Source organism: Gallinula chloropus, assembly GCF_964237585.1.
Source record: "Gallinula chloropus genome assembly, chromosome: 1".
In the NCBI taxonomy this organism is placed as follows: Eukaryota; Metazoa; Chordata; class Aves; order Gruiformes; family Rallidae; genus Gallinula; species Gallinula chloropus.
Window position 1 is genome coordinate 187,679,757 of NC_140085.1, and position 20,505 is coordinate 187,700,261.

At 61.3% G+C, this 20,505-nt stretch overlaps 1 protein-coding gene across 1 annotated transcript in view; it reads left to right on the plus strand.

The window, feature by feature from the left end:
- The window catches only part of ARRB1 (arrestin beta 1), a 16,505-nt gene extending 1,014 nt beyond the window's left edge, over positions 1-15,491 (plus strand). The window contains exons 2-16 of the mRNA XM_084279503.1: positions 5,377-5,407; positions 6,023-6,083; positions 7,104-7,148; positions 8,063-8,259; positions 8,997-9,056; positions 9,207-9,274; positions 9,865-10,000; positions 10,084-10,168; positions 10,275-10,347; positions 10,828-10,965; positions 11,142-11,225; positions 11,643-11,666; positions 12,200-12,270; positions 12,558-12,609; positions 13,928-15,491. Coding sequence (XP_084135629.1) covers positions 5,377-5,407; positions 6,023-6,083; positions 7,104-7,148; positions 8,063-8,259; positions 8,997-9,056; positions 9,207-9,274; positions 9,865-10,000; positions 10,084-10,168; positions 10,275-10,347; positions 10,828-10,965; positions 11,142-11,225; positions 11,643-11,666; positions 12,200-12,270; positions 12,558-12,609; positions 13,928-14,039 — 1,237 coding nt within the window. The 3' untranslated portion in view covers positions 14,040-15,491. The remainder of the gene's footprint in view (positions 1-5,376; positions 5,408-6,022; positions 6,084-7,103; positions 7,149-8,062; positions 8,260-8,996; positions 9,057-9,206; positions 9,275-9,864; positions 10,001-10,083; positions 10,169-10,274; positions 10,348-10,827; positions 10,966-11,141; positions 11,226-11,642; positions 11,667-12,199; positions 12,271-12,557; positions 12,610-13,927) is intronic.
- The last annotated feature ends 5,014 nt before the right edge of the window (positions 15,492-20,505 follow it).

Consider the following 20,505-nt stretch of genomic DNA (forward strand, 5'->3'; position numbering starts at 1 on the left):
GGCCTCATCCCGGCACGGCTGGCACGGCGCCTCCGGCCGCCGCCACGGGGTTACGCGGGAACGTGTGTGATGTGGTTGCTGGCGGCTCCGTTGATCCCCGGAGGTCCCTTCTAACGAGGCGCTGGCTAATTAGATCTGCCCGCCGGCCCCATTAACGAGGGAGAGGGTGAAGAGCCCGGCTCCTCTGCCCCGGGTTCAATCGATGGCGTTGCTGTCAGACCCCGTGCTGATGCCCTGGGAGAATCCAACCCTCATAAATCTTTGGAGATCGGAGATCAAACAGACCCCACTCAATTATCAGCCACCAAATAAAGCGATCGTTAGCCCCGGCCCGCTGCCTAACGAGCTCATTAAGGTACCGGATCAATGGCAGGGAGAGCTGGAGCTGCCCTTTGGTTGGGTGCACATGGGAGTGAGGGGTGTTTTGGGGGCACCGGGGGGTTGGGTATCACCCCTGGGCAGCGGTGGCAGCTTCCTGCCCTCGTGTCTCTGGTGTTTCGACACCAGGAAGGGCTGGACGGGGGGAGGAAGGCTCTGTGCTTCCTCCTTCCTTCCCTCCCTCTGCATCCCACGGGCGCAGGGTCCTTCCTCGCTGGTGGCTGGAGGCTGGGCAGGCACTGTGTCCCCATCTGCCCCTGCCCTGCTCCCATGGGTGCTTTTGGGAAGGGCTGCCCGTTGGGTTGAGGGTTTTTGGGTGGGGGGGGGGGGATCAGCCTGAGCTCCTGCACTCATACGCGTGGGGCTCCCTGCACCCCAAAGGTGGGGCCTCCCCCCCCCATGGTATGGGGTTTGGTGGGGTGCCTAGGGTGCACCCATCTCAGGGTGCTGAGGGGCTTCTGCACCCATTGGGTGGGACGGTGTGGGACCCACACTTCTGCACCCACATAGCATGAGGGGTGTGGGGGTTTGGGAAGGGGGTAGGGTGGAGTGGAGGTGGGGGACGTCGTGGGGCTCCAGCACCCGCGATGTGGGACCACCCCGACCTCCTGCACCCGTAGCAGGGGGTTTGGCAGGGCTTCAGCACCCATGGCGTGTCAGGGCCACCCCAGACTCCTGCGCCGGGGTGGGGCCGTGGCGGGAGGGTGCTGGCGGGGCCGGGGAGGGGTGGTGAGTAATTGTTTCCTGCGCGGCGATTCCGCTTCCATCTCCCCTTCGCCGGGGTTCACGAGCGGGTTGGGTTGTGTGCCGAGGGCTGGGAAGGAGGTATCCCTGTGGTATCCCCCTCAGAAAGGGGTTTTGGGGGGGGTCCTGGCAGTGGGACCACCTGAGCCACCATCCTTTGCCTGTGTTTCCCAGCACGGGGTCAGGATCCTGCATGCCAGAACAACCCGGGGTCTCCCTTGGAGCCTGGTCCCCCCTAGGTGGGGGGGAAGTGGGGTGGTGGTTTGGGGGGGGGTGTTTGTGTGGCAGAGGATGTCCCCAAACCTTTTTTTGCATAATTTTACATTCATTACCAGGAAAAATCCCCCCCCTCCACCCCCCATCCCCCCCCCCCATTAATTGCTGTTGTGAAGGTGGCATCACCCCCTCCACCCCCAGCTCACCCCACGCTGCTCATCCCTTGGGATGAGTTGTGGGGAAGAGGAATCACTGAGCAACGGTGCTGTGGGCCCCCCCCCCAGCCTGGCCCCCCCACCTCCCAATTGATTTAATTACATCAACGTTCCTATTAACATTGGCCTCGCTTGTTCCAACACAGGATCCGGGATGCTGACAAACCCTTGTGCCCAGCATCCCACCCATGGGAGAAGCTCTTCCCACCTGGGCTTGGAAAACTCACCCCCTCCTTTCCCATAGCACCCCCTCCCCCTCCAGGAGATTCCTTCCCCAGGAAGGGCCAGTGGGATGTTCCTGGTGTTGGTCCCGGTGGCTTTGGGGTCCGTGTGGGTTGGGCAGAGGATTTATCAGGCTCTGGTGGAGGGAATGAGGGTGGTGGTGTGGGATGGCCCCCCTCCCAGTCCCCCCACCCCCTGGGGGTGTCAGGCTGATGGCTGGGCCCCATCCTGCTCTGCTGGCCGGACAGAGCTTGGTGTGCTGGGCCCTGCGGCTCTCCAGGGGCTGGGGAGCGGGGTGGGGATGTGGGGATACAGGGACACAGGGGTGTAGGGACACAGGGATGTGGGGATGTGGGAATACAGGGGTGTGGGGATACAATGGCACAGGGAGGCAGGGAATTGGATGTGGGGACACAGGGATGTGGGGACACGGGGATACAGGGATGTAGGGATGTGGGGATTCAGGGAATTTGATGTGGAGACAGGGATGTGGGGACACAGGGATGCAGGGACACAAGGACACAGGGATGCAGGGATACAGGGGCGCAGGGATACAGGGATGTAGGGACACTGATGCAGGGAATTGGATGCAGGGTTACGGGTATGGAGATACAGGGATGTGGGGACACAGGGATGCAGGGATTCACGGATGCAGAGGCATGGGATTACAGGGATGCTGGGATGTGTGGTTACAGGGATGCAGGGATGTAGGGATCCAGGGAGGCAGAGATGCAGGGATCCAGGGATGTGGGGACATGGGGATGTGGGGACACAGGGATCCAGGGACCTGGAGACCTAGGGATGCAGAGATCTAGGGATACTGGGTAGCAGCCACAGGCCCCTTGGGACACAGGGACGTGGACACACTGTCACACTTGTGCCGAAGGGCCCTGTATGGGTGTGATGATGGGTGATGGATACCGGCCATGGGATACTGGGGGATATTCATCGCCCATCATCACCCCAAGCAGGGTGTGGGATGCCCCCATGGGATGAGAGTCCATCCCAGCAGAAGAGCCCCCCTGCCCCCCGATATTTTGGCAGAGCCAAGCAGCCCCCCTGGGAATGGGTATTTCCCAGCCTCAACCCAATCTTCCCAGGATGGTTTTAATGGCATTTAAAGGCGAGGAGGGATTATCTGAGGAGAACCCATTACGGGTGGCTTCCTGCCAGGGCAGGCTCCCAACAGCTTCCCAAATGAGGTGGGAGCCCTGCCTGCCCCTGCCCTCCCCACCCTCGAGATGCTCTGGCTTTCAGCAGTTGCAGCACCCACCTCAGACACACTTCCTTCCCTAGGGGTCTGGCAGAGAGGTTCTAGGGGGTACCTGAGAGCTGTTCCTGTACCCCAGGATGGGGACAGGAGCACCTTGCTGTCTCACCTCTCTGGTGGTTTTGGGATCCATCCGTGTGCTCCACATCCTGGGTGGGGGAGGATGGGTGATGTTGGGGACTGGGACCCCATGACCACAGTGGGTTCCAGTGTGTCAGGATGGGGGCTTATCCCTGGGTGACATGCCCCCGTGGTCCCATCCTGCTCCAGCCCCACTGGGCACCCGCAGGGCTCATTCCCATCCCATCCCCAACCCCATCCCATCCCAGGTAATTAGAAACAAATTAAGCCCGTAATGGGGAGGAAGCTGCTGGCAGGTGGCTGGGTGCTGCCCATTGCAGTGGTATCTGGGCACCTTCCCCATAACTCTCCTTTCTGGAGTGGGGTGCTGGCCTTGGCTCCTCATTCATCAGGGTGCTGAGGCGTGGCCAGACCCTGGCACCCAGTGGGTGCTTCACCCCCCACCCCAGGGACCCATCCTCGCACCCAGCTCCTGCGGTGGGCTGAGCCAGGGGGCTGGGGCCGGGCTGCTGGCCAGGGGCTCTGGCTTCCTGCAGTGGGGCCTTGGCACAGTCCCTTGCACTGGGGGGCCTTTGCACCTTGCACAACACCTTGCCTGGCACCTTGCACAGGGTCTTGCACAGGGTCTTGCCTGGCACCTTGCACGGTGTCTTGCACAGGGTCTTGCACACCGTCTTGTGTGCCATCTTGCACAGCACTTACACAGCCTCTTGCATTGCACCTTGCACGGCACCTTGCACACCTTGCACGCTGTCTTGCACAGGGTCTTGCCTGGCACCTTGCACTGCATCTTGTGAGCCGCCTTGCACGGCACTTGCACAGCCTCTCACATTGCACTTTGCACGGCAGGGCCTTTGCACCTTGCACTGCACCTTGCCCAGCATCTTGCACTGCACCTTGCACTGCAACCTGCACAGCACCTTGCACGGCAGGGCCTTTGTGTGGCATCTTGTACAGTGTCTTGCAGGGCGCCTTGTGTGCCGTCTCATGTGCCGTCTTGCACAGCACTTGCACGGCCTCTTGCACTGCACTTTGCACAGCAGGGCCTTTGCACCTTACGTGGCACTCACATGGCACCTTGCACACCGTCTTGCATGGTGTCTTGCTCGGCCTCTTGCCCTGTGTGGGGTCTTTGCACGGCACCTTGCACACTGTCTTGCACAGGGTTTTGTATGGCATCTTGCACGGGGTCTTCTTGCACAGCAGGGCCTTTGCATGCCACCGTGCACAGCACCTTGCACGCCGTCTTGCACGGCACCTTGCCTGGCACCTTGCCTGGCACCTTGCCTGGCATCTTGCCCAGCAGGGCCTTTGCACGGCACCTTGCACGACACCTTGCACAGCACCTTGCACGCCATGTTGCACAGAGTCTTGATAGGCACCTTGCACGGCGTCTGGCACGGCGGGGCCTTTGCACCGTGCACGGCCCCTTGCACACCGTCTTGCACAGTGTCTTGCATGGCACTTGCATGGCCTCTTGCACAGCACCTTGCACAGCATCTGGCATGGCAGGGCCTTTACATGGTGGCCTGAACAGGGTCTTGCATGGTGCCGTGCACGGTGGGGCCTTTGCACAGCACTTGCATGGCCTCTCACATTGCAGTTTGCATGGCGGGGCCTTTGCACCTTGCACAGCACCTTGCACGGCCTCTCGCACGCCATCTTGGAAGGCCTCTTGCCAGGCCTCTTGCCCAGCACCTGGCCTCACAGGGCCTCTTGCCAGGCCTCTTGCCAGGCCTCTTGCCCAGCGCCTGGCAAGGTTGGATGGGGCCCTGGTCAGCCTTGTGTAGAGCCAGGCCTGGAGGTTGGTGTCCCTGCCTGTGGCAGGGGGTTGGAACTGTGTGATCCTTGGGGTCCCTTCCAACCCAGACCAGTCTGGGATTCTATGATTCTGGCCTCACAGGGCCTTTGCCAGGCCCTTGGCCGGCAGGGTCTTTGTGCTTTGCCCTCCCTCGCGTTGTGTCACCCCCACGCATGCCCTGTCACCCCCACATAGGCCGTGTCACCCCCATGTACACCCTGTCACCATGTACGCCGTGTCACCCCCACATATGCCGTGTCACCCCCACATAGGCCGTGTCACCCCCACATATGCCGTGTCACCCCCACGTACACGGGGTCGGAATGGCACCCCTGCACCCCCCATCCCCACCCATCCCTGTGCCGTGTGGGGTCAGGAATGGGATGCACAAGCACCCCATGGGGTGCCCCAGCCGCTAACCCCCCCCTCTCCCCTCCCCTCTTTTGCAGAGTGTTTAAGAAAGCCAGTCCCAACGGGAAGGTAAGCTGGGGAGGGGGGAGGGGGCGGTGGGATGGGGAGGAACTGGGACTGAGGGGAGTGGAACTGGTGCTTCCTGGGGTGATCCAGACCCCAAAGATATCCCACGAGCTGCTTGCTGCCTGAGCATCCTGCCCCAACAGCAGGAAGGGGAAACTGAGGCACAGCAGGTGATGGGGTTCACCTAAGGTCAGGGGGCCCAGCCAGTGGGCTTGGAGGGGGGATGTTGGGATGTAGGCAGCACCCCCAGCGTGGGTCTGCCTGCCCTGTGCTGAGGGAGGGTCATTTATTTGGCCCCCTCCAAGCGGGATGAGGCTGGAGTGGGGAGCAAACCATACAACCATAAGACAAGCCTGTGGGGTGCCAGCTTGGGCTTGACCCACACCCCCAGGTCCGCAGATGCCAAGTGTCACCAGGCCTGGGGGCAGCTTGTGGCGGGGAGGGGGGGAAGGGGTCTGGGGGTGCCACTGGGTGCTGCAGGGATGGGGTGACACGTGGGTGATGGACCCCAGTGAGTGTTGACAGGATTGGGGGACACCCCCTCCACCTCCTTCCCCCACCAAGGATGAGTGCAGGGGGGGCTTGGGAGCACCCCTGACCCCCCATCCCTCCCCACAGCTCACTGTCTACCTGGGGAAGAGGGATTTCGTGGATCACATCGACGTGGTGGACCCCGTGGGTACGTGGGGCTGGTGGAGGGGGGAGAGGGGGCATTATCCCCGGGAGTGGGGGGCAGAGCCTGACCCCCCCCATCCTGCTGTGGTGGCTTTACAACACGTGGCACTCACTTGGTGCAGTGTCCCCCCGCAACTGACCCCCCCATCCTCCGTGCCTTTGCTTGTCCCCTGTGTGTGCCCCCCCAGACCTGTCTGTGTGTCCCCCCCGAGGCGGGCTGGCATGTGTCCCCTCCCCACAAACTCCTGCCTGCACGTCCCCCCCAGCCCTGTCTGTGTGTCCCCCCCCCTGCCCTGTCTATGTGCCCCCCCAAACCTGTCTGTGTGTCCCCCCCAAACCTGCTGGTACCCCCCAAAAAATCTGCTGCCACATCCCCATGACCCTGCTGGTGTCCTCCCCCCCATCCCTACCAGTCCCCTCCATCCCTGTGGTGCCCCCCACCCCTTCTGGTGCCCCCCATCCCTACCAGTCCCCTCCATCCCTGCAGCGGCCCTGTCCCTACGAGTGCCCCCCACCCCTACCAGTGTTCCCCCATCCCTACCAGTGCCCCCTTCAGTGCCCCCCATCCCTGCAATGCCCCCCATCCCTACTGGTGCCCCCCACTCCTGCTTGTGCACCCCGTCTCTACCAGTGCCCTCCCACCCCTGCAGTGTCCCCTCCCTACCAGTGTCCCCCATCCCTACCAGTGCCCCCCCATCCCTGCAGTGTCCCCTCCCCTGCAGTGCCCCCCATCCCTACCAATGCCCCCCATCCCTACCAGTGCCCCCCTGTCCCTACCAGTGCCCCCCCTCCCCTGCAGTGTCCCCTCCCCTGCAGTGCCCCCCATCCCTACCAATGCCCCCCATCCCTACCAGTGCCCCCCTGTCCCTACCAGTGCCCCCCCTCCCCTGCAGTGTCCCCTCCCCTGCAGTGCCCCCCATCCCTACCAGTGCCCCCCTGTCCCTACCAGTGCCCCCACACCCCTGCAGTGCCCCCCTCCCCTGCAGTGCCCCCCACCCCACCCCCCTGACCACCTCCCTTGCAGATGGAGTGGTGCTGGTGGACCCCGAGTACCTGAAGGAGCGGAAAGGTAACGGCTCCGCGGGGGGACCCTCGTCCCCAGGGCCACCCCGGGGCCACCACCCCAGGGGACGATGCCCAGTTACCCCCAGGCGTTCCTGCATCTCTGGGGGGTGGGGTGTAGGATCCCTGTCCCACAAGAGAACAGGATGGGATGGGCGTGGGTTGGGGAGGGGGAGGGGATGGGGATGGGGTTGGGGAGGGGATGGGATGGGGATGAGATGAGGATGAGATGGGGATGGGGATGAGATGGGGATGGGGATGGGATAGGGTTGGGGAGGGGATGAGATGAGGATGAGATGGGGATGGGGTTGGGGTGGGGATGGGGAGGGGATGGGATGGGGATGAGATGAGGATGAGATGGGGATGGGGTTGGGGAGGGGATGGGGAGGGGATGGGATGGGGATGAGATGAGGATGAGATGGGGATGGGGATGAAATGGGGATGGGATGGGATAGGGTTGGGGAGGGGATGGGATGGGGATGGGATGGGATGGGGATGAGATGGGGATGGGGATGGGATAGGGTTGGGGAGGGGATGGGATGGGGATGGGGATGAGATGAGGATGAGATGGGGATGGGGATGAGATGGGGATGGGATGGGTTTGGGGAGGGGATGGGATGAGATGGGGATGGGGATGAGATGGGGATGGGATGGGGTTGGGGAGGGGATGGAATGAGGATGGGATGGCGATGGGGATGGGATGGGGATGGGATGGGGATGGGATGGGGACGTCTCAGTGGTGGGACATCAGGCTGGTCCCCATCTCCCCATGGTGGCACCTCCTGGAAGCCATCACCCTCTTCCCAACTGGTGGGATGAAGGACACGCCCCACCATACTGGGAAAAGCCAGAGAGGGGAAACTGAGGCACGAGTGCCACCCCCACCACCCTGCCACCAACCTCCACCCCCCCCCCCCCCAGTCTTCGTGACGTTGACCTGCGCCTTCCGCTACGGCCGCGAGGACCTGGACGTCTTGGGCCTGACCTTCCGGAAGGATCTCTTCGTGGCCAACGCCCAGGCCTTCCCCCCGGTCCCTGAGGAGAAGAAGCCACTGACCAGGCTGCAGGAGAGGCTGATCAAGAAGCTGGGCGAGCATGCCTACCCCTTCACCTTCGAGGTAGGGTGACACCAGGTGACAACCCTCCTGGGGGGCCCCTGTCCCCCTCCAGTGCTGGGGGAGGGGTGGTATGTGTCGTCCCCCCCCCACCTTGGGGATGCTGAAGGCCCAGGGGTGGGCTGGGGGGAGATGGTGCCACCTGTGGTGAAAACACAAGTGGATTTTAGGGAAGATGTGGTGGATTTGGAAGCTGGAGGGGAAACTGAGGCAGGGGGTGCAAAGGGGAGGAGGTGGGGTCCATGCCCTGAGCGTGATGGGGGGCAGTGGCACCCAACTTGGGGTGCTGCTCCTGAAGGGAAGGAGAGCCTAGGAGTCTCCATCGGGGAGCACGGGGGACAGCCACACCCGCCTCGTGCATGCACCCTGCACCCCCAAATTCCCCATTGCAGCTTTGGAGGCGGCAGCCACCCCCCTCCCCAGAGCCTCTTCCAGGACCATAGGTCTCCAGAGTGGAGAGGTTTCCAGGATGGGGGTCTCCAGGATGGGGGGTCTTCAACATATGGGTCTCCAGGATGGGGAGGTTTCCAGGATAGGGGTCTCCAGGGTATGGGGGTTCTCCAGGATGAGGGGGTTTCCAGGATGGGGGGGGTCTCCGGCATGGGGGATCTCCAGGATTGGGGGGTCTCCAGGGTATGGGGGTTGGTCTCCAGGGTGGGGGTTTCCAGGCTGGGGGTCTCCAGGCTGGTGGGTCTCCAGGTTATGGGGGTCCCAGATCTTGACCCCATTTCCCCCCTCAGATCCCCCCCAACCTGCCCTGCTCCGTCACGCTGCAGCCGGGCCCGGAGGACACGGGGAAGGTAAGGTCCACCCATCCCTGTGCCAGCGGGGCAGTGGTGGCCATGCCATTGGTTGGGGGTCATCTCATGGTGGGGGGTGTGTGTGTGTGTGTGTGGAAGGGTCTCAAAGGGGTTTCTCTGCCTCTTTCTCTGCCCACTCTGGGTTTCCAGGCCTGTGGTGTGGACTATGAGGTCAAAGCTTTCTGTGCTGAGAACCTGGAGGAGAAGATTCACAAAAGGTGAGTGGAGAGGATCCACCCAGCATCCTGGGGGTGCACAGGGGGGCTGCGGCCCGGCGGTGGGATGGGGGCACCCCCTGTTGCTACCCAGAGTCGGGGAGGTGGGGATGGGATGGAGATGTTCTCCAGGCTGTGGTTGGGATGGAGATGTGCTGCATGATGGGCCTGGAATGGAGGTGTCCCCCAGGCCATGGTTGGGTTGGAGATGTCCTTCATGATGAGCCTGGAATGGAGGTGTCCCCCAGGCCATGGCTGGGTTGGAGATGTCCTCTAGAGTGGAGCTGGGATGGACATGCCTTCAGGTTGTGGTTGGGATGGAGATGTCCTTCAGGCTGGGGCTGCTTCCCAGTGAGAGACCATCTGGGTGGGTTGGGATGGGCAAGGAGCCCAACCTGACTTAGATGTGGGGTCAGGCCGACAGCCCGGCATGGCCGTGGGGCTGCCCCTCCCCGCCCAGTCAAGCTGGGACCTCCCATCCCATCCTCTTGACCCAGCAGACCAGAAGAAAGGAAAGGGGGTTAACCCAAAATAGGCCAGGGAAGAGGGTGGGCTGCTGGTGCCCAGGTTCTCCTCTCACTATGTCCCCCCAGGAACTCGGTCCGGCTGGTGATCCGTAAGGTCCAGTACGCGCCGGAGCGGCCCGGCCCCCAACCCATGGCAGAGACCACCCGGCAGTTCCTCATGTCAGACAAACCCCTGCACCTTGAGGCCTCCCTGGACAAGGAGGTGGGTGAGGACCAGGGAGGGGACACTGGTGGAGGCCACCCTGGTGAGGACAGGGACCTCACTGTGCCCTTCGCTCCCCGTAGATCTACTACCACGGCGAGCCCATCAGCGTCAACGTCCACGTCACCAACAACACCAACAAGACGGTGAAGAAGATCAAAATCTCAGGTGAGGAGAGTGGCTTCATGTCACCGTCCCCATCTGCTGTCCCCACCCCACCCCAGTCCCCATGGGGACCCTCCCCAACCCCACCTCTCTCCATCTCCCACCCCAGTGCGCCAGTACGCGGACATCTGCCTCTTCAACACCGCCCAGTATAAGTGCCCGGTGGCCGTGGAGGATGCTGAGTGAGTACTGGGGACGTCGTGAGGGGCCCTGGGGACCTTGGAGTGGGGTTCCCTGCCCTGATGCTGGACCTTCAGAGTGTTGAGTTTGGAGAGCAGGTCCTGGTGGGAGGAGTGGGGAGATGGAGACACTTTTTGTGATGGTACCTTGGGGGACGTCACCTGCTGCATCCCCTTGGTTGGAGAGGAACTCCAGGTTGAGGAAGGGACTGGAGCTGGGATGGAGAAGTTCATGGGGTTGGGATGGAGATGTTCATGGGGTTGGGATGGAGATGTTCACGGGGTTGGGATGGAGATGGTCACCGGGCTGGGATGGAGATGTTCTCCATGCTAGGATGGAGATGTTCACCAGGCTGGGGCTAGGAAGGAGATGTCCTCCAGACTGGGAGTGGGATGGAGATGTCCTCCAGACTGGGATGGAGCTGTGGGGTTGGGGTTGACATAGGTGCTGTGGCTCTGGCTGATGGTGGCTGTCATCCCCAGCGACATGGTGGCCCCGAGCTCGACGTTCTGCAAGGTCTACACCCTGACCCCCTTCCTGGCCAACAACCGGGAGAAGCGGGGGCTGGCGCTGGACGGGAAGCTCAAGCATGAGGACACCAACCTGGCCTCCAGCACGCTGTGAGACCCCCCCCCAATTATCCCCAGGGCTCCCACCAAACTTGGGGAAGGACCAAGGCTTGGTGGGCACCCAGCTCCTGTTCTTGGGGTCAAGGAGACTCGGTGGGGGGGGATATCTTTGGGGGGTGGTCCCCATGCACATCCCTTCAGTGACGCCCACCTGCCCCTTCCTCCAGGCTCAGAGATGGAGCCAACAAGGAGATCCTGGGCATCATCGTCTCCTACAAGGTGAAGGTGAAGCTGGTGGTGTCCCGAGGAGGGTGAGTGTTGGGGACTCCCCCTTCCAAGTGCTGCACCCCCCCCCTTCCCCTGCTTCTCCTCCGGGTTTGTGACCCCCCCAGGACGCCGCGTGGTTCCTGGGCAGAGGTGGGGGTGAAGTCCAGCTCTGGATAAGGTGGCCTCTCTGGGGACATCGGTGTGGGCGTTGGTGGGGGTCATCACCCTCTCTGGGGACACCAGTGTGGGCGTTGGTGGGGGTCATCACCCTCTCTGGGGACACCAGTGTGGGTGTTGCTGGGGGCGGGGCGGGTCATTACCCTCTCTGGGGACACCAGTGTGTGTTTGTGGGGCTCATCACCCTCTGTGGGGACAGCAGTGTGGGCGTTGCAGGGGGGGTGGGGTGTTGTGTGTCCTTGGTGGGGGGGGTGGTGACTAATGCACTGTCTCCTTTGACCCAGCCTGCTGGGAGACCTCGCCTCCAGGTACCACCTCCCCTCCCCCCCCTCCAAATCACCACCACAGCGTCCCCCATTGCAGCCCCAATCCTCCACCAACCCCTTGACACCCCCCCCACTCATCCTTGGGGTGTCACTGTCTCCCCCAGAGCCCCTGCACCCATATTCAGGTTGTCCCATCCCACCATGGCGCTGAGAACTGGGAAACTCAGTGTACATCCCACAGTGCCCTGGGGGAACCCCAGACCCTGCTGCTGGGGGGGATTTGAGTCCCCAGATGCCAATACGCTGTTCTAAGGCCCAGATGCCGGGGGGGGTGTGTGGGGGGTTTGGAGGGGGTGTGGGGGGGGTCCTGGTGATCCCAAAGTGCAGGGGTCACACTCACACACCGAGTGCTGTAGCCATCAAGTGGTGATGCCAAGGGTAATATTGGGGTTGCACCTGGATTTGGGGTCTCCCTGGCAGCTGGGATATGGGATATGGGGCCCCCCTCCCCAAAATTTGCCCACAAAGTGCAGCCACCCCCCCCACCCTTCCCTCCTGGCACTTTACCCCCTCAGTGACGTCGCTGTGGAGCTGCCCTTCACCCTGATGCACCCCAAACCCAAAGAGGAACCTGCACACCGGGATGGTGAGTGTCCAGCATCCCCCCCCGCCAGCCCCGGTTTATTTGGGGGGGGGGGGGGGGAGGTGGGGCAAGGAGGGGGGTCACCCCGCTCCCCTCTCCATCCCAACCCCACTGGAGGGTTTTCAGCTCTGTTTACAAGGTGGGAAATCCCAGGGGTTAAATTGGGGGCTACCCCCCTCACCCCTGTGCAGCCAAAGTCTGGGGATTGGGGGGGAACTGGGGGGGGGGTCCTGGCCCCCCCTTGGGGTGGGGCTGGTGACTAACCCTGTGCCACACTTCCCTCTGTTCAGCTCCTGAGAACGAAGCGCCCATAGATACAAATCTGATAGAGCTTGACACGAAGTAAGAGACAAAACCCCACCCCCCTTGACCCCCCCACCAGGGTTTTGGGGGGGTGGGGGGGTCACCAAGTTTGCATGGCACCCCCATAACCCACTAACACCTGCTGGGACGCGGTGACTAACCCCCCCTCCCACTACTGCATGCGGTGCCCAGGTCACCTTTCCCTCCACTCACCCTCTCATGACCCCCTTGCTACCCCCCCTGCATGGCTTCCCAAAATACCCCCGCCCTGAACCCCCAAAACTGGGGGGAACCGCAGTGAGAAAGCACCCACTGGGATTGCAGCAGCTGGGGGATGCTGGGGTGTCCCTGCTGGGGTTGGGGTGGGGGTGATGCTGTGGCTGCGTTGCACCCCCCTCCCAGTTTCCCCCCCCTCTTGGGCGGCTTTGCTGGGTTAGGCGGGTTTGGGGTGGGTGCCCAAGGAGGGGGAGCAACCCCTGTGGCCACCCCATTTGGGGGGGGTGGTGTGTTTATGGGTGTGTGTGTGTTATATGCAGAGGGCAAGCACCCCCTAAAGCTTCACTCTTCTAGAGGGGGAGCTTTGCTGTGGGATGGAGGGGTTTTTTGGGGCGGGTGGGGGGGCTCCCCCTGAGCTACCCAAATACCCACAGTGCTGGTGGGCCACACCGTGGGGGTGCCCAATTGTCTTGTCTCCATGTTCCCGCCCGTAAAGCCCCCCTGAACTACCCAAATACCTATGATGCTGGTGGGCCACACCGTGGGGGTGCCCAATGGCCTTGTGTCCACCCACTAAAGCCCCCCTGAGATACCCAAATCCCCACAATGCTGGTGGGCTGCACCATGGGGGGTGCCCAATTGCCTTGTCCCTGGGTCGTCCCCTCCAGCCCCCCCTGAGATACCCAGCTACTCACGATGCTGGTGGGTACATGCCATGGGGTGCCCAATCACCTTGTGTCTATGTCCCCCCCCACCAAACCCCCCCTGAGATATCCAAATACCTACATTACTGGTGGGCCACACTGTGGGGGTGCCCAGTCACCTTGTGTCCTCCCCAAACCCCCCCTGAGCTGCCCAAATACCCATGATGCTGGCGGACCACACCGTGGGGGTGCCCAATCACCATGTCCCCATGTGTGTCCCCCCTAAACCCCCCCTGAGCTACCCAAATACCCACGATGCTGGTGGACCACACCATGGGGGTGCCCAATTGTCTTGTCTCCATGTCCCCCCCCGCCCCAACCACCCTGAGCTACCCAAATACCTGCGATACCTGTGGGTCACACCATGGGGGGTGCCCAATCGCCTTGTCCTCATATCCCCCCCCCAAAAAAAACCCCTTCTCCCCCCTCTTTCCTAGTGATGACGACATCGTGTTCGAAGACTTCGCCCGCCAGCGACTCAAAGGGATGAAGGACGACAAGGAGGATGAGGAGGAGAGGACAAACTCCCCCCAGCTCAACGACAGATAAGCGAGCCCCCCACCACACACCCAGAGCTCCCATCGACCCCCCCCCACCTCGTGGCGCAGCTCGCCGGGGCCGCTGTGCCCCCCCTTCATCACACCCCTGCATCCGGCTTCTCTTTTCTATGATGATTCATACTGGTTTCTAACTGGGAGCCGGCGGATCGCCCACCATCGCTCTCCAGCCAGCTGCCGTTATCTGTATTGGGAATGGCTGGAGGGGTGCTGGAGGTTGGGGGGTAGGTCTCAGCACCCCATTCCCTGTTTAAACACCCCCCCCCCCCTATCCCCCTGCCCCCCTCCTGGAGCCTTGTCCTATGAGCTGCCTCTTTATATCTCGTTTTATATCGGTCCGGTCCCGATACCGGTTTGCTACTGGGATGAGGATTTGGGGAGGGGGTTGGGGGGGATGTAGGGGTGGGGGTGCTTTTCTAGGCAGACGGCTCATGGGAAAGAGGACCCCAGGTGTTCTTTGGCTGCAGCCCCAGTCGTCCCACCCCACCTTCCAGTCCCCCTCCTCATCCAGCCCTGCTGCATGCCTCCCCTCCTGGGATGCTCAAGCCTGGCTTTGACCCTTAGACCCCAACCCAGCTGCTCCCCAGTTTGGGATGGGTGGGCATTGCTCCCCCTGCTCTTACAACCTTCCCCCCTCTGTGCCTGCCCCCCCCCCCCAAAATCTTCCCCAAGCAGCTGACCCCATGAGCAGGGGGGTTTATTCCACATCAGCATCCCCCGGGCTTGGGGCTGGGTTAAGGCCAGTGGGCTCAGAACTGCCACACACGGAGGGATGTGCTCCCCACCCCCACCCCCCCAAGTCTGTGCCACTGGCCACACAACACTGGCTCTGGGGGAGGATACACAGCAGGATGATGGTGTAATGGCCCCATCCTTACACCAGGGATGCTTTGCCCCCCTCCCTTCCCCAGGCTGCAAAGCTCTCCTGGTTTATGCCCCACGCCCCCAGCCCCCCATCTGTGTCTGCATGGGGTCCAGCACCTGTTTGGGGGTGGGGAGGGGAACACAGCATTTACCACCCCAACCAGCGTTTCACCGGATGCTTGCGGCTCCCAAACTGGGGCTCCCTTGTTGGGTGCCCATCTCACCCCACTGACCCCCACCAGAGATTGGGGGAAATATTGGGGATGAGGGGGGGTCAGGTCTCCATTCCCCAACCGTGAGGCCATTCCCACTATTTATCCATCATGTCATCCAAGAGCAACCCATGGGGATGGCTCTGTCCCCCCTCCGTCCTTTGGGGGTGGATGGGGGGGTGCAGAGCTGAGCCCCCTTCATCCCCCCCCCCTTTATTTTTGGGTAAAGCCGATGGGCAGCGTGGTACTTCTTTTTTGTAACGTGGTTTACTTTGTACTGTTCATGGATGCCCCCTGCTTCTTTGGTTTCTCCACCACATCTGTGATGTTTCTGTGTTCTGTCAAATAAATTATTCTAGTTTATTAAACTCAGCAAAAAAAAAAAAAGGAAAAAAGAAAAAGAGAGAAAAAGGAAAAGGAAAAGAGAAAAGGAGAAGAGGAAAGAAAAGGAAAGGGGGAGGGAAGGGATGGGAAAAAGAAAAAAGAGAAAAGAGAAAAGGAGGAAAGAAAAGGAAAGGAAAGAAAAAAGAGAAAAGAAAAGAGAAAAGGGAAGGGGAAAGGAAAGGAAAGGAAAGGAAAGGAAAGGAAAGGAAAGGAAAGGAAAGGAAAGGAAAGGAAAGGAAAGGAAAGGAAAGGAAAGGAAAGGAAAGGAAAGGAAAGGAAAGGAAAAAAGAAAGAAGAAAAGGAAAGAAAAGGAAAAGGGAGGGTGAAGGGAAAGGAAAAGGAAAGGAAAAGAAAAACGAAAAGAGAAAAGAAAAAAAAAGAGGAAAGGAAAGGAAAAGGAAAGGGAGAAGGAAAGGAAAAGGGGAAAGAAAAATTGAAGTCCTAGCGCCCAGCCACTTGTGTTGGGTGAGGACAGGGGGGCTGGCACAGTCCTGGGGGGTTTCCTACCCCATCATGGTGCCAGAGAGGGGTCGGGACACCCACACACACCTCTCACCCCCCTCTCTGCTGCGCTGTGCCACCCCAACACGTCAAACCTCAAACTCAGGGCACGGGTTTCCTTGTCCCCATCCCGCTGCTCCCACCCTCAGCTGTGTGTTTCCTCCTGGGTTAATTAATTAATTCCTGTATTAACAAGCACAAGAGCCTCCAGCAGCATCCCAGCCCCACCCCAGAGTTTCCAGCATCCCCATGGCTGCTCCCTGCCCGTAGGTGGGTGCTGGGATACCCCTCCCACCCCCCCTGCCTGGCCGTGGGGGCTCAGCAACAGCCCCTCTGAACCCCCAGATAAGAGTTATCAGCTGGTAGGAGACTTTGGCCGGTGGCACGTCCCTGCCCCGGCATGTCCCGGCCTCCTGAGTTCACTGACCCCGCGGGTAGCTGCCAGCTTGGCGCCAGGCCTGGGCACGGGCCTCACCAGGCATGTGGGGCCTGCACCGGGCTACGGGCTACGTGGGCGGGGGGCAAAGGGGGCGAGTCGCCTGCCCAGGCACCATGAAACCACACACAGAATCACAGGATCCCAGACTGGTCTGGGTTGGAAGGGACCCCAAGGATCACAGAGTTCCAACTCCCTGCCACAGGCAGGGACACCAACCTCCAGGCCTGGAGCTACACAAGGTTGCCCAGGGCCCCATCCAACCTGGCCTTGAACACCCGCAGGGATGGGGCACCCACCCCCTCTCTGGGCAGCCCCTTCCAGCACCACACCACTCTCTCTGGAAAGAACTTCCCCCCAATATCTCATCTCACCCTTCCCTCCTCCAGCTTCACTCCATCCCCCTTGTCCTGCCACTCTCTGCCCTTTAACAAGCCGATTCCCCTCCTGTTTCTCTGCTCCCTTCAGGGACGGGAAGGCTGCAATGAGGTCCCCTGGGTGCCAGCGTGGTGGCTTCAGGGCAAAGATCTGAGATCTTTTTTGTTTGGGTGAGGAATGAGTAATGTGGGTTCAGGCCAGCCTGCTCGGGCTGCCCGCCAGCACAGAGCCAGGGCATGGAGCCACCACACTGACCCACGGCACCATGGGCTGCCTGAGCTGGGAAGGGACCTTTAAAGCCCACCCAGTCCTACCCCCTGCAGTGAGCAGGGACATCTTCACTAGAGCAGGTCTCTCAGAGCCCCAGCAAGCCTGACCCTGAATGTCTCCAGGGATGGGGCCTCCACCACCTCTCTGGGCAACCTGGGCCAGGGATCCACCACCCCCAGAGGGAAGAGCTGCTTCCTAAAACCCAACTTAAATCTCCCCTAAGACTGGTGTGGATGGACATGGCCACCGTGGGGGAGTCCTGTTCATCTCCTTCCCCTGGCTGCAGAGACACATGGATGTTGCATCCCCAGCAATGGGACCGGCAGGGCTGGGACAGGGGGATTCTGCCCCTCTGCTCCACTCTGGGACACAGACCCCCCGGCAGCGCTGCCTCCAGCTCGAGGGTCCCCAGGACAAGGAGGACATGGAGCTGTGGGAGCCAGTCCCCAGGAGATGATGGGAGGGCTGGAGCCCCTCTGCTCTGGAGCCAGGCTGGGAGAGCTGGGCTGGCTCAGCCTGGAGAAGAGAAGGCGGCTTCTGGGGAGAGCTCCCAGCCCCTTCCTGTCCCTCAAGGGGCTCCAGGGGAGCTGGAGAGGGGCTGGTGCCCAGGCCAGGGAGGGCCAGGCCCAGGGGAACGGCCTTGAGCTGCAGGAGGGGGATGGAGAGGGGACTGGGAGGCAGAAATCTGTCCTGGGGAGAGGGGAGGCCCTGCCACACGGTGCCCAGAGAAGCTGGGGCTGCCCCTGGCTCCCTGGCAGGGTTGAAGATTGGGTTGAATGGGGCTTTGGGCACCCTGGGCTGGTGGGGGGGTGTCCCTGGCCATGGAAGGGGGAGCACTGGGGGGGGGGTCTGAGGTCCCTTCCCACCCAAACCCTTCCCTGATTCTCTGAAATACACCCCAGCAGCTTTAGCAGGACACAGCCCTGCCAGCATGTCCCTGCCTGCAATTCCAACCCAGGGCCAAGCCCAGCGCTGCGCTGGTGGGTGTCACAGGAGGGATGGGGTGGGGAGGAGGGTGGAGATGTCCCGAGCAGCATGACGCCAGCTCCACTCTGTCTCTGCGTGCAGGGGAGCCGATGCCACGGGGAACTCCTTGTGTCCCCCTCCCCAGGGAGCAGGAGGAGCCAGGATGGGGGGGAAAGATGAATCAAAGCCCCCCCCATTTCTAGGCTTGAACTGGGGGAGAACCCCTCAGGGAAGGGCTGTGGCTCATCTCCAAGGGAGCCAGAAACCACAGGACCATTCTGGATCCGCTCCCAGCCAGGAAATGTCCCTCCAGCCTCACGTGTCCAGCTCACTCGCTCTCCCCAGCGCCGATGCCTTATCCTGGGGTCAAACCTGAGAGGAAAACTCCATGGGCAGCTTGTCCCAGTGATGGCTGAGCTCCTGGAGGACCTTTCCATGGGCCCATGGTGAGCTGAGGTTGGATACATCCACATCCAGTGCAGCTGCAAGCTTCCTCTTTCCCCACTGGTGCTGTGGGGTTGCCCTCGAGTGAACCCATCTCAGGATGGGTGGGTCTCGGAGGGGCTGGAGCCATCCCAACCTTTCCCAAAGTGGTTCCAAGGTTTCCAGGAGTCCCAGAGCTGGAGAAACACCCTCACCACCCAGTGTAAGCTGTTTGAAGGGAGATCCCCTTCCCTTTCCACAGCAGCTGCAAGTACTTGATATTTTGGACACCTCTGGTGCCCTTTGGGATCTGGTTCGAGCCGGACGAGGCGGCTGGAGTTATTTGGGGAAGGAACAGCAAGAAAAAGGCAAAGGGGAAGTTTAGAGAAGTACAAACTGTGCTATTGCTCAAGGCCTGGTCCTCTCAGAAGCTGAGCAAGCTGGGTTCCCTGTCTGCTCCACGCTCCCTGCATCATCGTGACGTAGGATGGGGTCAGGCTCAGCTCTGCTGCTCTCCTCCTTCACCACATCCCTGTGAGGAAGATGATGCCTGGTTGCTGGGAAGAATGAAGAGGTCACCTCTTCATCCTCAGAGCTCACCTCCTCCACAGCCAGCCCCCTCACCCTGGTGGGAGTGTTTCCATCTGATGGCCCCGAGGAGCTGCGTGCCTCAGTTTACCCAAATTTCCTACTCCCAAGGGGGGGACCCTCAATGTCTGTGAACCCACCAGCATCACTGCACCCAGTCCCAAACCTGGCCAGAAGAAAGCCACCTCCTCCCATCATCTGGGTCCAGAGGGATCCTGACAGGCTGGAAAGGTGGGTCTGGGTGACCCTAATGAGGCTCAACACTGCCAAGTGTCAGGTGTTGGACTTGGGCCCTTGGGAGGCCCCAGCTGGAGTCCTGTGTCCAGAGCTGGGGCCCCAACACAAGAAAGATGGGGGACTGTTGGAGAGGGGTCAGAGGAGCCATGGAGATGATCAGAGGGCTGGAGCAGCTCCCCTAGGAAGAGAGGCTGAGGGAGCTGGGCTGGTTCAGCCTGGAGAAGAGAAGGCTGTGGGGGGACCTCATTGCAGCCTTCCAGTCCCTGAAGGGAGCAGAGAAACAGGAGGGGAATCAGCTTGTTAAAGGGCAGAGACTGGCAGGACAAGGGGGATGGAGTGAAGCTGGAGGAGGGAAGGGTGAGATGAGATATTGTGGGGAAGTTCTTTCCAGAGAGAGTGGTGATGGGCTGGAAGGGGCTGCCCAGAGAGGGGGTGGGTGCCCCATCCCTGCGGGTGTTCAAGGCCAGGTTGGATGGGGCCCTGGGCAACCTTGTGTAGCTCCAGGCCTGGAGGTTGGTGGCCCTGCCTGTGGCAGGGGGTTGGAACTCTGTGACCTTTGGGGTCCCTTCTCTGACCAGCCTGGGATTCTGGGATTCTCTGAAGGGTGTCCTGAGCTCTCCCACAGTGGGAAGGATCAGGATCCATAGCAGGCATCAAGACTGGAAAGCCAGGAGCCACCTCTCACTTCCCCCACCCTGCTCCCAGCTGGCACCGCTGAACTGGTTTTACTGGGAGGAGGGCAGGGAGATCCCTCACAGGCTGTTTTAAATCTTCTTTGCTTGTAGGACAACTGCTGTGGGTGACAGAGGGGTGACACAGCATCCCTCAGGCAGGACATGGGTCCCCACCCCACAGTTCACACACCACAACAGAGGTGGGGGTGATTTTGGGTGCCAAAAGGGGCTTCCAACACCAGCCTCCCCAAGCCCCATCCTTCACCTCGACTCAACCCCAGCGCCGCAGCCACCACCCCCCCCAAAAAAGGGGAAGCAGCAGAAGCCACCGCGGAAGGAACAGTGGGGAGGGGGATGCTGCTGGAGGCTCATTTGCCTGTTAATGAAGGAATAAATTAATTTAGGAGGGAGGAAACACACAGCTGAGGGTGGGAGCAGTGGGGTGGGGATGAGGAGATCTCTTTTGGGTTGTAGGGGTGGAACATCTTCACACTGTGAGATCCAGGCCGCCTGCTCCAGCACAAG